Source organism: Rhincodon typus, chromosome 13, assembly GCF_021869965.1.
Source record: "Rhincodon typus isolate 14 chromosome 13, sRhiTyp1.1, whole genome shotgun sequence".
Taxonomy (NCBI): Eukaryota; Metazoa; Chordata; class Chondrichthyes; order Orectolobiformes; family Rhincodontidae; genus Rhincodon; species Rhincodon typus.
In genome coordinates this window covers 14,144,583-14,161,410 of record NC_063344.1, presented here as the reverse complement: position 1 = coordinate 14,161,410, position 16,828 = coordinate 14,144,583, and the positions used below count along the sequence as shown (strand labels likewise).

Below are 16,828 nucleotides of genomic sequence, written 5' to 3'. Positions count from 1 at the left end.
TATCCTTGATGTGACAGCTTTACCCAGCCACGGAATAGCATCCCCTCTTCTACCAGTGTGACATCTCACATTTGCAAAACCAATTTCTCCTTGTTGCATTATCAGGCCAAATTCCCAATCCCATCCTAAGTCAATGCATCTTCAATTAGTAGAACTGCCCACAAGGATTTGAGCTCCAAGCACATTCTTCAGCACCAACCCTCCCAAGCTTGGCTTGGCTTTGTCTTTCCCTTCCCTATTTCTTCCACCATCATGTATGCTCCATCCCTGATGATAGAGCTCTCAGCAACATCCCCGGTCCATCATTGGGACAGGGCTCCCCATTGTCATACAGTCATTGTAACATACAACTCAGAAACAGGCTCTTTGGTCCAACTTATCCATGTCAACCTGATATCCTAAATTAATCTAGTCTAGCATTTGACCCATATCCCTCTGAACCCTTCCTATTCATGTACCCATCCAGATGCCTTTTAAATGTTGTAATTGTACCAGCCTCCACAACCTCCCCTGGCAGCACATTCCATATACGCACCTCCCTCTTTGTGAAAACGTTGCCCCTCAGGCCCCTTTTAAATCTTTCTCCTCTCACCTTAAGAATATGTCCCTTAGTTTTGAACTCCCTCACCCTAGGGAAATACCTTTGCTATTCACCTTATCTATGCCCCTCATGATTTTATAAACTTCTATAAGGTCACCCCTCAACCTCCTACACTCTAGTGAAAAAAGTCTCAGCCTATCCAGCCTCTCCATATAACACAAACCCTCCAGTCCTGGCAACACGCTGGTAAATCTTTTCTGAAACCCATCCAGTTTAATAATATCCTTCCTATAGCAGGGTGACTAGAACTATACACAGTACAGTACTCCAAAAGTAGCCTCACCAACGTCAAAGAACAAAGAACAAAGTCCTGTACAATCTCAACATGACGTCCCAACTTTGATACTCAGTGGTCTGAGCAATGAAGGCAAACATGCTAAACACCTACTTAACTACCTGCCTACCTATGACTCAACTTTCAAAGAACTATGTACCTGAACCCCGAGATCTCTCTGTTTGACAACACTATCCAGGACCCTACCATTAACTGTGTAAGTCCTGCTCTTGTTTGTTTCACCAAAATGCAACACCTTGCATTTATCCAAATTAAACTTCATCTGCCACTCCTCTCCCCATTGGCCCAATTGATCAAGATCCTTTTGTAATCTTAGAAAACCTTCTTCACTGTCGACTACACCTCCAATTTTGCTGGTGTTGTTGAAGATTTAACCAATACCAATAGGTCTGAGCTTGACTTATTAGCAGTCTTCTAGCAGCCAAGGTTGGGAGAGGTCCTAAGGTGCCTAGAGGTCAATGAAAATGAATCTCCAGTACCAAGAGGTTGAGAGTGCCAGAGGTGAAGCCATCCTACAAAGCTGCTGAAGACATAAACTCAGGGAAGCCTTGGAGAGTATTTGTGAGCTGAGTAAGCAGCTTGATTTCACAATCTCATGGAGATATTAGCTGAAGAAACTAGCAATTAGTGCATGGGCAGAAATTGGCCAGTGCTCTCAGTCCTGCGTCAGGAAACTATAAGTTCGTGATGCACGAGTGTTTATCATCTCGGTTGCACAGGGAGATCCTGTAATGTCAGACTTGTCACCTTTAATCAAACCCTCCGTTCCTCATAGAATCGTTCTGTAAAGAAAAGGTCCCTCAGCCTATCAAGTCTAAACTGCCAAAACTACACTAAATCTACAACCTTCTTCTTGTTGGATCCACATGAAAGAATCTTTTGGGCTAGTCAAAGAAGAGTAGGCTTTCTCCTGGTGCACCAGCCTACATTAATCTTCAGCTGACATCAGCAAATTCAAACTTCCTCCTAACTCTTGCTGTGCAATAGGGTTTTGCCTCTGATCACTTTAGCGTATTTGACTAATTACTTTAAATCTATTTCAGGTGAGGGATAAATGACAGCTGCAACACTAATTCTCCCCTACTCTTTAAATAGTCCAGTGGAATCTTCACCATCCACCTTAGAGGGTAGAGAAAGCCTTAATTAATCTCTTGTTTGAACTATGGCACGTACAACAGTGCAGCAGTCCCTCAGCATCACTCACTCTAGAATTTTCTACTCATGTCTCTCAAATCTATTGCCAGGGGACACAGTGACCAAATGAGGACAGATGGCCAGGTCTAAGATAAGGAGGAATTTCCTCCCTGAGGGCTGTGAATCTTACAGAATTTTTTTTTTACCCCAGAGAGTTGTGGAGGCTCAATCATTGAATATATTCAAGACAAAGATCGATTGATTGATTTCTTGTTATTTAAATTATCAAAGGATGTGAGAATTGTGCAGTACAATGGGATTAGGACTATCAGCCATGATCTAGATATAAACATGGGGCAAAGAAAAAGGAGTTAGGCCATTTGGTTTTTTGAGTCTGCTTTGCCATTCAAATGATCATGGCTGATCATCCAATTCAGTATCTTGTTCCTGCTTTCTCCCCCATACCCTTTGATCTCTTTAGCCCTAAGAATCTTATCTAACTCCTTCTTGAAAACGTTCTATGTTTCAGCCTCAAATGTGTTCTGTGGCAGAAAATTCCATAGGCTCACCACTCCCTGGTAGAACAGGCTGGGTGGGATGAATGGCCTCAGCCTGCTCCTATTTTCTGTGTGACCTTCAGGGCCACGGGCAGACACAGACCCTCCCAACCCAAAAAGTCAACTTTCCTGCTCCTCTGATGCTGTCTGGCCTGCTGTGTTCCTCCAGCTCCACACTGTGTTATCTGACTCCAGTATCTGCAGTTCTTACTATACATCAACTAAACTGCTCAGAAGTCAATTCAGTTGCTGGCAGTGAAATAGGCAAACACTGCATGATGCAGTGCTACCTCTAACCCTCCAATATCCTACATACAGCTTGTGATAACTCAGCTCCTCTTCGTGTGCTGAGTTCCTGCTGGTCATAGCCTCTGTTTCTGCCACATTTTGTAATTCAAGCTGCACCATATCAAGAACAGGCTCCTCCTGCAATCAGTCATCACATGTTCCGGCAGTGCCATGTCATCCTGTGACCCTGTGCCAGAGGTCAAGATGCTTGCAATGCACGGACAGACAATAGGGCACGCAGAAGCCAATTGAAGGGAAAAAGAAAGTAGAAGGAGTTGAAAGGGAAGGAAGGCAGAAATGAAAGAGAAACGGAGAGACAAAAGAAAGGAATGAAAGAGAGAGAGAGAGGTCAGCAGGAAGAAGAAAAAAAAAGGTTTGCAACAAAAATGAGACACAAGTTGAAAACACTTGGATTTTCCCAGATTCAGCACCCCCACAGACAACACCTGCAGCAAGGTTCATTCACCAACCCAGGAGCAGGCTGTAGCCCAGCTGTTTTAATAACTCGGCATGTCGTGAAGTCTCGGCCAGAGCCCTTCCACATAATTACTCAGTGTCACGACAAAGTAAACCCGCACAACCGTCAACAAAGGCACCACCTCCTGACCAGACACAGCGAAAGAGAGGCCGACAGATGGAGGGGGTCACGCAGAAGGAGAGACACAGAATGAGACAGAGACACAAGGAGAATGAGAGACAGAGACAGAAACACAGACGGAGACACACCAAGACACAGAGAGAGAGAGAGAGACACGCAGACAGACAGAAACACAGAGACACAGACAGAGAGGGAGGGACAGGGAAACTGAGGAGAGGGACTGGGAGAAACATGCCCAGACAGAGACCGAGAGAAACAGACGGACAGACAGTGACACGGAGAGTGAGAGGCACATGGAAACACAGACAGAGACACACACAGAGAAAGAGAAACAGAAGCACACAGACACACAAAGAAAGACAGAGAGACACAAGCGAGACAGACACATAGATAGAGAGACACAGACAAGACAGAGACAAAGGCAAAGAGACAGACAGAGAAATAGAGAGAAGCTCCCCATGATGCAACATTGTTTGAGGATCACTGGAATGCCCTCCCTAATTGTTAGCTGTCTATAGTAAATATTAATCCACTGTAAACTACAGGCATGTCCCGGGCTGTGGCCAACTGTACTTCATCTGTCAACTGCATATTTGCACTCCTCAAAGTAACTGGGAATAATTGGCTTGGATTCCTGTTCCCATTCACATTCTCAGTTTCTACAGGAAGTCAAATAACTTCCACAGCAGTGATTGCTGAAGGATTGCACCTGGGATCTTCCTGATCTGCTACAACACAGAGCACTTCAGCAAGATGCCATTAAATTGCACAATAAACATACAGGCTGGCTGAGCTGACTAACTAACCAGTGTGACCAATAAACCCCTGATGAAAGGACTGCCATTCAATTAGCACCGTTCACAGCTGCAGAATGTCCCAAAGCTCTTTACAGCAAATCTGAAGGGCAGTCACTGTTGCAATGCAGGAGAAATGGCAGCCAATTTGTGCACAGAAAGCCCCCACAAACAGCAGTGCATTTGTGATCAGATAATCTGCTTTTTAAATAAACGATCTTAAATGAGAGATAAACACTGACGGGGATAGAGCCCCAGTTCATCTTCGAGCTAGCGACATGGTGTCCTTTACCCTTCGCCTGGGACGTGGCCTCTTTTTGACATCTTATTCAAAGGAAAGCGCTCCCCTCCCAGCAGCACTGCAAAAGTTCAATGTCCCTTGGTTTGAATTCATTCAACCTGAGGCAAGAGCATCAGCAACTCAGCCACAGCTAGTAATAAAAAATAGTGGGCCTCAGCTCCAGGTAGACACAGGCTATCCTGCCTAACCAGTTACACAGAGTTCATGTGGGGCACCATATTATTCTATCACCATCACCTTTGGCTGGATCAGTCTAGAAGCTGATGTGCAAACACACCAAAACAAGATGTGTCAGCTTAATACAAGAAATGTAATCTCTGCCTGTAAAGATACAAGTGGAGACAAATGATACGTGACAGTAATTTAACTAAAGCAAATTGTGTAAACTGCCCTGACTTTGATTTTGCTGCTTATCAGGGCTCGTTGTCTCACCCTGTCATCTACTATCTCATATACTATCCAATGGACCAAAAATGGCCCAAGTGGGGATCTCAGTCAGTTATTAAAGTTAGGGTTAGGCTGCCATTTGAAACCAAACAGAGAGAAAAATAATTGAGACAATAACATGTTTTGTTTTGTTTTCTTCAAACAATTTTTGTTGACTTGTTTGAGAAAAATGCTGTTTAACTGGTAGTCCAGAAACTAGCCAATCATCAGGTAATGAAGTGAATTGTTGGCTGATCAGACACAAGAAGATGATGAGAATATAGAGGTGGGGCAGTTGGAGGAGAGACGTTAGTGATGAAGCCTCCAAGAACATGTATAACCAGAAAAAGCAACTCTGTCCCAGTGAATGTGAAGCCATGTAGCCATGTCTGAATGATATTTAATGGGTCAGATTCCCTTACTCCAATAAAGGAATACTTGGATTTATGTCACATTCCTTATGACCTTAGAGGCATTTCACAGCCAACAAAATTGCTCTTGTGCAGCGTAATTATTGCCATAATATGGAGAAATGCAACAGACAATTTGCTCACAGAAAGTTCTTCCAAATGACAAGGGTAATCTAATTGAGCAGCACAAGAACACTGTTAGAAGGATTAGAGACAAAAGAAAATTATATGCTATATTTCACAACTTTAGGGCCCCTCAAATCACTTCACACCCAAATGAAATACTTTTGACATAAAATCGCTGCTGAAAGTTAGAAAATACAGGAATCAATTTGGACTCACCCACCGCCCCCCCAACATCCCCATGCCTCATCATAAAACAATGAGATAAATGACAAACTCCTCTGTTTTTGTGACACTGATTGACAGATGTAAATATTAGGCAGGATACTGGGACAGCACATTGGCTCAGTGGTTAGCCCTGCTGCATCACAGCACCAGGGACCTGAGTTTGATTCCATGCTTGGGCGACTGTCTGTGCGGAGTTTGCACATTCTCCCCATGTTTGCATGGGTTTCCTTCAACTTCCTCCCACAGTCCAAAGATGTCCAGGTTAGGTGAACTAGCCATGCTAAATTGCCCATAGTGTCCAGGGATGTGCAGGCTAGGTAGATTAGCCATGGGAAATGCTAATACAATGGGAAATTGTAGGGTAGAGGTGTGGGTCTGGGTGGGATGCTCTTCAGAGTGTTAGTTGATGGGCTGAATGGCCTGCTTCCACACTGTAGGGATTCTACGAGCTGAGGATCAGAATTGCTTTGGTCACTTGGGTGTAATGTTATCCTATCATACCCCTGAGCATTTCAGGATTAATTCATCAACTCTTCCTCACAGTATCAACCCTTATTCTGAGAGTCATTTGGAAGTGAATTGACACCACTATGTCGAGGCCCCATATTATGCCATTTTCAGTGCAGTACTCAGGGAGTGTTGCACTGTCAGAGGTGCACATCAAGCTCCCAAAGACCATCCCATTGGAACATTTGTTAGACTGTTATCGGCACCATGTTCTGACTGACTCTAATCAATTCAAAGTGGTCACTGGCCTAGTGCACCAACGTGGCATCTGGGAAACTCCACTTGGCCTCTCAGACCAAAGCTACAAATTCCAATCATTTCATTAGCAAGTCACTAATTACAAAGCAAAGCCAGAATTCTCTTGTTTTTCATTAAAACATTCGGGTATGAGTCACTGCTTTAAAACAGAGATCTATAATAGTGCAGATTATTCAGTCCAGGCCCTCAATTAGTAGCACTATTACCATGGGCAACAGTCCAAATAATAGAGGGCTCTGAGGAACAGAAGGATCAACATAGCGACATCACCATGCCCTCTACCCTGGCAGACAAGTTTGGTTTTGTGCCAGTGGATGTTGGCAGGACTGGCACTGACACGCAAATGACAGCTCAGGCAATCTCTAATTAAGAAGGCATTCCATCCTCAAAGGACAGCTTTTAGTCAGGCTGGACATAAAATTAAGAAACATCTGGGAAGGCCAATCAGCCCACTGTGTCTATGCCAGTCTATTAAATGTAGGATACAATTATTCGCATTTCCCTGCAAAATGTTTCATTTGCCTTAATTATATATGCAGATTACCATTGAATCTGCTTCCATATCTCTCTCTGGCTGTCCATCTCATCAAAACTTACCATGTAGGAAAAAAAACTTTGCACCTGGCCATGCGGTTCTTTTGCCAATTAACTTTAAACTTCTGATATGGTACAATATTCTAAAGGTTCCAAAGATGTTGCCGGGGTTGGAGGGTTTGAGCTATAGGGAGAGGCTCATTAGGCTGGGGCTATTTTCCGTGGAGTGTCAGATGCTGAGGGGTGACCTTATAGAGGTTTATAAAATCATGAGGGGCATGGATAGAGTGAATAGCCAAGGTCTTTTTCCCAGGGTAGGTGAGTCCAAAACTAGAGGGTATAGGTTTAAGGTGAGAGGGGAAAGATTTAAAAGAAACCTAATGGGCAACTTTTTCATGCAGAGGGTGGAATGAGCTGCCAGAGGAAGTGGTGGAGGCTGGTACAATTACAACATTAAAAGGCATCTGGATGGGTACATGAATAAGTAGGCTTTAGAGGCATATGGGACTAGATAGAATAGAATAGAAGAATAGAATCCCTACAGTGTGGAAACAGGCCCTTCGGCCCAACAAGTCCACACCAACCCTCAGAGCATCCCACCCAGACCCATCCCCCTAATCTGCACATCCCTGAACACTACGGGCAACTTAGCATGGTTAATCCACCTAGCCTGCACATCCTTGGACTGTGGGAGGACACCGGAGCACCCGGAGGAAACCCACGCAGACACGGGGAGAATGTGCAAACTCCACACGGGCAGTCGCCCAAGGGTGGAATCGAACTCGGGTCCCTGGTTGGTTGGCGTGAATGAGTTGGACCAAAGGGTCTGTTTCTGCGCTGTACAACTCTATGGTTATGATTCTATCAGCCTGAAAGGTCAGTTCTTAATCTGTTAACATGTGACAAAGACATTAAAGGAGATGGTGGATAGCTAAAACTAGGGCTACCTGGAGATGGTGGGGTCATGGCAATGTCACTGAACTAATAACTCAGGTTAATGCTGTCAGAACAGGGGTTCAAACCTCATTTATGGTAGCGAATGTAACTTAAATCCAATTAACAGACTTTGATAATTGTGGTATTGAACACACATTACATTTTACCACACATTAGGCTACGTAACAAAAGCCCATTGTGTTGGGGGTAGTATATTAGCATGTACAGCGAACTGGCTAACTAGTAGAAGTCAGAAATTTGGGACAAGGGGGACATTTTCAGGATGGAACTTGTAGCTACAGGAGTGTCACTGGGATCAGTGCTGGGGTCACAATTATTTACAATATATATTAATGAGTAGAATCATGGAAGTGAATGTATTATAGCCAAGTTTGCAGAGAACACAAAATAGATGGGAAGAAAACGTCTGCAGATGGATATAGACAGTTTAAGTGAGAAACTTGGCAGATGGAATATAATGTGGGAAAATGTGATGTTATACATTTTGGCAGGAAGAAACCGAATATTAATTAACTGGAGAAGGACTACAGAAAGCTTCAGCAAAGAAGGATTTGGAGAACTTTTTATATAAATTACAAAATGCTAGTACACAAATTCAGTTGGTAACAGGGAAAGCAAATAGAATGTTGGGGCCTTTATTTCAAAGGCAATGGAGTATAAAAGTTGGGAGGTTTTGCTAAAACTACACAAGGCACTAATTGCCTACTTAACACTGTCAACTGATTTTGGCCCCTTATCGAGTGAAAGGTGTAACGGCATTGAAGAAAGTTGAGAGAAGTTTCACTAGTATAATCTCAGGTATGGAAGGACTGCGCTGTGAGGAGAGGTTTAAAAGAATGGGCCTGTACTAACCAGACTTTAGAAGAATAGAGGTGAACTTATTGAAATATGTAAGATCCTTATAGGGCCTGACAGGGTAAATGTGGAGAGGTTGTTTCCTCTTGTGGGAGTGTCTAAGACCAGAGGGCATAATCTCACAATAAGAGGTCCACCCAGTTAGAACATAGATGAGGAGGAATTTCTTCTCTCAGAAGGTGGTGAGTCTGTGGAATTCTTAACATAGAAACACAGAAACTAGGATTAGGAGTAGGCCATTTGGCTAGAATAGTGGTTCTCTGGTAGGTTCCCCAACGTATCAGTCTAAACAAAACCACCAAATACATGCTCCAGGAAATCTTCCTCCACAACAGCATTGCTAGTTTGGTTTGTTCAATTTAAATGCAAATTCAATTCACCAGTGATTACAGTTATGCATCTCTGATTTCTTGTTTAATGCTTTCTCCTGCAACTCCACTACACATTGGCGGCCTGTAGACAACCCCCAACAATGTTTCCCACCACCTTGGTGTTTCTGCTCTCCCATTACACAGCTTTCACATCCTGATTTTCACTATAATATCCTTCCTCACTATTGCATTGATTTCTTCCTTCACTAACAATACCACCATACCTCCTTTCTCCTTTTTTTCTGTCCTTCCTATTTAATGAATATCCCTAGCTGTTCAGTTCCCATCCGTGGTAACCCTGCAACCATGCAACATCATTGCAACTTCATCATAATAGTTCTGAGGAAGAGTCACTCGACACAAAATGTTAACTCTGATTTCTGTCCACAGATGCTGCTGGATGTGCTGAACTATTCCAGCAATTTCTGTTTTTGTTTCTGATGTACGGCAGTTCTTTCAGCTTTTATACCAAAACTGTTATATTTACTTGTGCTGCCAAATCACCCACTTACTTTATTACCACAGAGGGCTGTAGCTGTAGAGGCTATGCCACTATGTTTATTCAAGCCTGACAGATATTTAGTCAGCAGTGAAATAAAGGGTTAAAGAGAAAAGGGAGGAAAGTGGAGTTCGGTATTATCAGATCAGCCATGATCTCCTTGAATGGTGAAGCAGACTTAATGGGCTGAATGTCCTAGGTCTGTTCATCTTATGGTCTTTACATTTTATTGATGGTTTTGAAAGCAGATTTCGTTCATGAATGTCCTTTAATTCAAGGATAACAATATAGGCCAGTGATGCCCAAATCCCATCAAAGGGTTTTAAAACAAAAACAATTGCCTAATGCTTGAATGAGGGTGGATACAGAACAGGATGACATTATTCAGCTTTTGAGCCTGTTCGGTAATTCACATAGATCACAGCAATTTCAGTATCATAATTGCTAATTGGTTAAACGTAGTGAAAAGCAGATGGAAGCCCTGGTCTCTTAAACTGACCAACCTGCCTTAGCCCAAAATCCCTTTGAGAGACTTACTTAACAAAAAAATGCATTGATAGAAATTGCTAGAAAAGCTCAGCAATGCTGCCAGACCTGCTGAGCCTTTGCAGCAATTTCTGTTTTTATTTCTGATTTACAACATCTGCATAAAAACCGAAAAAACCGGGGATGCTGTAAATCAGGAACAAAAACAAAGTTGCTGGAAAAGCTCAGCAGGTCTGGCAGCATCTGTGAAGGAAAAACAGAATTAATGTTTCGGGTCCGGTGACCCTTCCTCAGAACTTATATCTGTTCTGAGGAAGGGCCACCGGTCCCGAAACGTTAACTCTGTTTTTTCCTTCGCAGATGCTGTCAGACCTGCTGAGCTTTTCCAGCAACTTTGTTTTTGTTACAACACCTGCAGTTCTTTTGGTTGTTAACAATGCATTGATTTCAGTTTTTACAATTCAATGAAACCTATTCATGTACAACTAAACACAAGCCTCAACAACTTGCTTAAATGAAGCAAAAAGGCCCAGTCTCCCATATCTTTACTCTGAATGTTGTTCTCCAAGGGAAGATTGGTCTTTGATCCAACACTCACCTTTCCTCTGCACAAACTGGGGAACTTCTCTTTATCCTCTAGGACAGTCTTCAGATTGGGTTGAGACCTGCGGTTGTTGTTTTTTATACTGGACGAGTTATCAAAATGAACCCCACTGACCACTGCTCTTCGATATGAAGTGGACCTCAGCCCTCGGCGAAGCTGGCCTGGGCTCTCCAGGTCAGGGTCTGTGTCTCCATCCAGCTCCAGTTTCGGTACAAGTGGGACATTAACCGTTTCGACCATGCTCTGCACCCGACGACTCCTTGCATTAAACTCCAGATTCTGATTGTTCTGATGATGGTTCTTGATTTTGATAGCCGATGCCAAGTCCTTGGGAATGATCTGCTGTGTTCCGTTCTTGAGCGAAACAGCGCTGTTGGTGCTCAGCACAAGGCGCTGCTTATCAGGCGTTGGAAGTGAATGGGTGGAGGGCTGCCTCTGGAGTAAGAGGCGGCCATCTGGAGGGGAAGCAATGTTCCCATTTTGGGTAGGAACATTGCCGTCCACTGGGAAATCCGTCACCAGGACACCGTCAATTTCATGTGAACATGGCCTCGCCCTGCTGCGACGATTCAAAGACCTTGTATTGGGCGATTTGGGAATCGGCCTTCTCTTCCGCCATAGTGGCGTAATGGCAAGATTGGACAAGTCGACCTCACTTTCCTGATCCATCCCTCACTGCTCGCAGTTACACATCCGACTGGCAAAGATGGTTTTCCATTCCACGGGACTCCATCTCCCTCACTCTTTTCAGAACACGTTGTGGGCTGGAGTCATGTGTAGTCAAGTATGGAGTGGTCTTGTCTGAAAATGGAAGAAAACATGTTTAACACATCTCGTCAAGCTCAAATGTGTGGAATGTGCAGCAAGAGGGAGACCGAAAGTTACTCAAAAATAGCATCAAATGCACTTACTCGTGATGACAAACCCAAAAAGTGGCAAGGCCTTGCTAGTTGAAAGGTGTAAGAAAATCACATTAATTTTTCAATCTTTCTCGCTTCCAAAGTAAAATAGGATCTGGTAATGTGGACAATGCATTGTTCCTCAGTCTGCCATCTTGGAGCAGTGACCCAAAAGTCACAGGTTCTAAATACACCAAAGCAAATTGTGAAAATGATTTTCATAAACATATGAAGGTATGGCCTGCCACCAGAACTAAACCACCTCACCAGCTGCCAGACTGCCACAAAAACTCAGAGTGCTCTCAAATCTCCTTACAGGAAGGAAAACTGTCGATTCTATCAATTCTGGTCCATGTACAACTCCAGTCAAGTCCTCTGAAGTGGTCCATCCATTTAAGAGTACAATGAGACTTTGATCAACTGGGCCAGTGGAATGAGGAATGGCAGATGGAATTTAATTTAGATACATGGGAGGTGTTGCATTTTGGTACAACAAAGCAGTTGTTGAATGTTGTTGAACAGAGAAACCTAGGGGTGCAGGTACACCGTCACTTGACAGGGTGGTGAAGAAGGCATTTGGCACGTTGGCCTTCATTGGTCAGAACATTGAGCATAGGAGTTGGGACGTCATGTTACAGCTGTACAATGCATTAATGTGGGCACATTTGGAGTACTGTGTACAAATCAGGTCGCCCTGATATAGGAAGAATGTTATTAAACTGGAAAGAGGGCAAAAAAGATATACAAGGATGTTACCAAAACTGGAGGGTTTGAGTTATAAGGAGAGGCTGGACACACTGGGACTTTTCCCAAGAGCATGGAAGGCTGAGGCGTTATTTTACAGAGGTTTATAAAATCATGAGGGATATAGATAAGGTGAATAGCCAAGGTCCTTTCCTCAGGGTAGGGGAATCCAAAACTAGCAGACATAGATTTAAGGTGAGAGGGAAAGATTTAATAGATACTTGAGAGGCAATGTTTTCACAGAGGGTGGTGCTTATATGGAACAAGCTGCCCGAGGAAGCAATAGAGGTGAGTACAATTACAACATTTAAAAGACATTTGGACAAGTACATGGATAGGAAAGGTATAGAGGGTTACGGGCCAAATGCAAGCAAATGGAACTTAGTTTAGTTTAGGAAAGCTGGTCAGCATGGACGAGCTGGGCCAAAAGGTCTGTTTTGTGCTGTATGACACTATAACTCTCTCCTTTCAAGACAATTACAGGTTATACAGGAACATAGAACATAGAACAATACAGCACAGTACAGGCCCTTCGGCCAACGATGTTGTGCTGAACTTTTACCCTAATCCTAAAGTCTATCTAACCTCCACCCCTACCTTATACTATCATCCATATGCCTATCTAATAGCCGCATAAATGCCCCTAATGAGGCCGACTTCAATACCCTCTCCGGCAATGCATTCCACAAGGGATAGGGTAGGGAAAGATTAAGTGACCTCACCTCAGCAGAGAGTGACTTGCCTGCCCAGTATTCCTATCATTTTATATTTCACAGATAATCTCCCTTTCGTCCCCCCCACTGGCTCTTACTACCAGGTTCATTTAATTAAGTGAATTGAAATTCTCCAGCTACAATGGAGTGGCGGGGATCTGAAATCATGTCTATGAATGCATGTTGTTTTGATCTCTATTTGCTTTTCTTTTCAGTTTATGCGTCAGAAGCATGATGAGCTAAACAGATATAGAGATTTTTGTTTTAATTAGGCAGTCAAGAGGATGTCAGCATTGAACCAGATCTTACTACGGTGAATGGTAGAATTTAGATTCAATTAATAAATCTGGATGTTGAAACTAGTTACAGTAATCATGGCCATGAAAATATCAACAGTTATTATAAAGGAATTCTGCTATCTTTACCTGGTCTGGCCCAAAGCAATGGACAGTACAGTGGAAGTCCCAGCCACTGTTACGTACACAACCCAAACTCTCACACAACCACTTCACCACAAATGGAGAATGTTACCCCAATCAGCCAAGGCTGACCCATCTATCAAGCGACTATCAAAGAAAGTTGACGGTTCGGGTCAGAACCCTTCTTCAGAACTGAAATGTCAACTTTCCTGCTCCTCTGATGCTGCCTGGCCTGCTGTGCTCCTCCAGCTCCACACTGTGTTATCTCTGACTCCAGTATCTGCAGTTCTTACTATCTCTGACTATCAAAGAAGGCCCAGTTTCAAAATTCCCAATGCAGAAAGCTTACACATCAACTATCTATATGTTTATATCAAAACATGGTCCTGGAATGCGAGTGCCATGGGCAAGTCTGACTACCCAAAAAGGTGATTGTGGACCCAGCTCCTGAAACTTTGGCAAGTTTTGAGAAACTACTACAGAGGCAATTAAACAGTCAACCACGCCCAAAACTTAAACACTTCTTTGCAGTAGCTCAGCAGTTAGCACCGCTACCTCACAGCATCAGGGACCCAGGTTCGATTCCAGTCTGTGGGGAGTTTGCACATTCTCCGTGCGTCTGTGTGGGTTTCCTCCGGGTTCTCCGGTTTCCTCCCACAGTCCAAAGATGTGCAGGTTGAGTGGATTGGCCATGGGAAATGCAGGATTGTAGGATGGGGTGGTCTGGGTGGGATGCTCTTCGGACCGGTGGTGTGGACTTGATGGGCTGAATGGCCTGCTTCTACACTGTAGGGATTCTATGATTTCTGAACATAACATCCTTGCAGGCAGAACAAATGATTTGTTCAATAATCAATAAAACTTACTTTCATAATTGCTTACAATAAAGGGTTTATAACATAAGCAAAGTTACAGTTTTAAGCCTACTTTTTGATCAAACAATTCTATCTAACTTACACAGAAGAGGACATTCTGTTTTTTTTAAAATAGCTGTTTACTGTACTCTGGCGAAACCTTGAAATGCAGACAGAAAATTAACGTGGATAATCTACACAATTACTGCAATCCATATCCCATTACGAACTGGATCACAGCCTCCAGACTTAGACATTTACGAGAAAAGGGCTACATTTGTTCTGGCGTTAGCTTAATTAGAATCATCCCTTCAATGTTCCAGATAAGATTTTTTTTAAAAAAAGAAACAAAAAATTGCTAATCTGCCGAAGAAAAAAAACAACGGAACACGATCTCCCCTGGTAGCCTCTACAATAAATATTCGGACAAGTATTGTGAAATTTGAGAATACTGACTTCGGCAGAAAACCAGGTCGCGGTATCAAATTTAACGTGATCTATAGTTGGACAAGTGCAAAACTAAACCATTTTAGAGAAAAGTGAACGATTTCGACAACGCGAGAGAAACTTACTCTTCTAAGTGAAACTTTGTAAACTGCTACATGCAACCTGCAGTCTGAAAAATGAAGGGTGAATCTCCCAGGTGTAAAGAGGAAGATGTACAAAGAAATAAGCGACCAGCTTCTTTCCTGGAGCAGAAAAAATAGAGTGTAAGAATCTCCGTTTTCCCTCCGTTCCCAGCAGCATTGTGAAAGTGACTTACCCCTCTCTACTTTCCCGCTGTTGCAAAGGCGTGTACTGTCCCGCAGTCCTTGAGCCAGCTTCCCATTGTAAAACTGCTGGGAGCACAGGATTTTAGTCTCACTTATAGTTCCCCCTCTTCCTCCTGCTGCGTCTATCCTCCCAAAAAAAAACCCAGCTCCTGTCCGTTTTGCAATAACTCCAACCTCTCAGTCTCAGTTATGACATGAGCTTCGCTGCTCTTGTGCAGGTTAAAGTTGCGATGTTGCCAGAGTGAGTGTGGGAGAGAGAGAGAGTGAGAGAGAATGTGTGAGTGTGTGTGTGTGAGTGAGACAGAGAGAGATTCAGTGTTGGTCCAAGTTCAAAGTGACGCAGTGTCAATTCTGATTCCACCTTCAGCTCCCAGCCCAATGCCAATAATCTCTTGAAATCCTTTATCTTTTCCAAGTTTATTTTTCAAACTTTTGTACTTCGATAATTCTTCCCCCACCTCCTGAAATGGAAAGCCCTGAAATTGTCCTTGAAGTAGTGCCTTCTGGTGGCTTCTTTCGGAATAGGTTCATCTATCCTGGTTTTCCACAGCGCACACCAATTCGACTTATTATATATTTTTTAAAAAAATCAAATGTTCAGGCATGTTATGATACACCTCCAGGGCAGATAGCACTTGAATCTAAACATTCTAGTCCAGAGGTATGGACACTTACCACTGTGTCACTAGACCCATCCAGCTCAACTTGTTTATTGCTGCCAGACAAATGCTTCTTACTTTGAAGATCTGTCATTATTTCCTCTCTGGTTATTTTAAAATAAAATCTCAACCTGTTCAGCAATATTAAAACACACCAGTGGAGCCGGTAGGACTTGAAACCAGGCCTCCTGTTCTAGAAGGGGGAACACTACCCCTGTGCCACAAGAGCCCTCTGTGACTATCCTTGCCTTAGAGTTAGATTTGACTGCAAACCCACTGCTCTACATTTTGTAAGTCATTCTCCTGGATCCCTATGTAGAATGATTGGAATGGTGACAACGCAGAAAGAGGCTATTCAACCATTCAAATTGGTGCTGGCTTTCTGATTGGCCAATTGACCAGTGCCACCATCCCTCCTTCTTTCTGTAACTCTGTATATTCTTCGTTCTCAGACAGTAATCCCATTTGCTCCTGAATGCCGCAGGTGAATCTGCCTCCACTATAGATCATAGCCACTTGCTGTGTGAAAAAGGTTTGCCTCATGCCGCCATTGCTCCCTTTGACAATTACCTAAAATCTGTGTCCTCTGCTTCCTAAACTTTTTATCAATGGGATAACAACCTCCTTATCTGTCTGGACCCCATAGTATCTTCAGTACTTCTACCGATTCTTCTCTCAATCCTCTCATAGTTTGATGAGCCACACAGGGAAGGTAACTAGTCCATTGAACCTGTGCCATTCCTGAAGAGATACAGAATTAATACCATTCCCCTGATCTTTCCTATTCACTCTGTGATCTCACCGTCAAGGCATTCTCTTCCCAATGGTTTGTTTAGATGAGCACTTATGATCTTGACCAAACAGATTAAAGCTGAAGTCATTTCAAAAACATTTGCTTTGCAGGAGGAGGTCCCCCTAAACCTTACAAACTTCCCCTCCTC

The 16,828-nt window shown here is 43.3% G+C and overlaps 1 protein-coding gene across 1 annotated transcript in view; it reads right to left on the bottom strand.

Annotated features, from left to right (window-relative positions):
* LOC109914594 (rho guanine nucleotide exchange factor 26) overlaps positions 1 to 15,619 on the bottom strand; it is a 178,289-nt gene extending 162,670 nt beyond the window's left edge. Inside the window, exons 1-2 of the mRNA XM_048604693.1 lie at positions 15,219 to 15,619; positions 10,821 to 11,627 (exon numbers count right to left, since the gene is read on the bottom strand). Coding sequence (XP_048460650.1) covers positions 10,821 to 11,495 — 675 coding nt within the window. The 5' untranslated portion in view covers positions 11,496 to 11,627; positions 15,219 to 15,619. The remainder of the gene's footprint in view (positions 1 to 10,820; positions 11,628 to 15,218) is intronic.
* Positions 15,620 to 16,828: the final 1,209 nt, after the last annotated feature.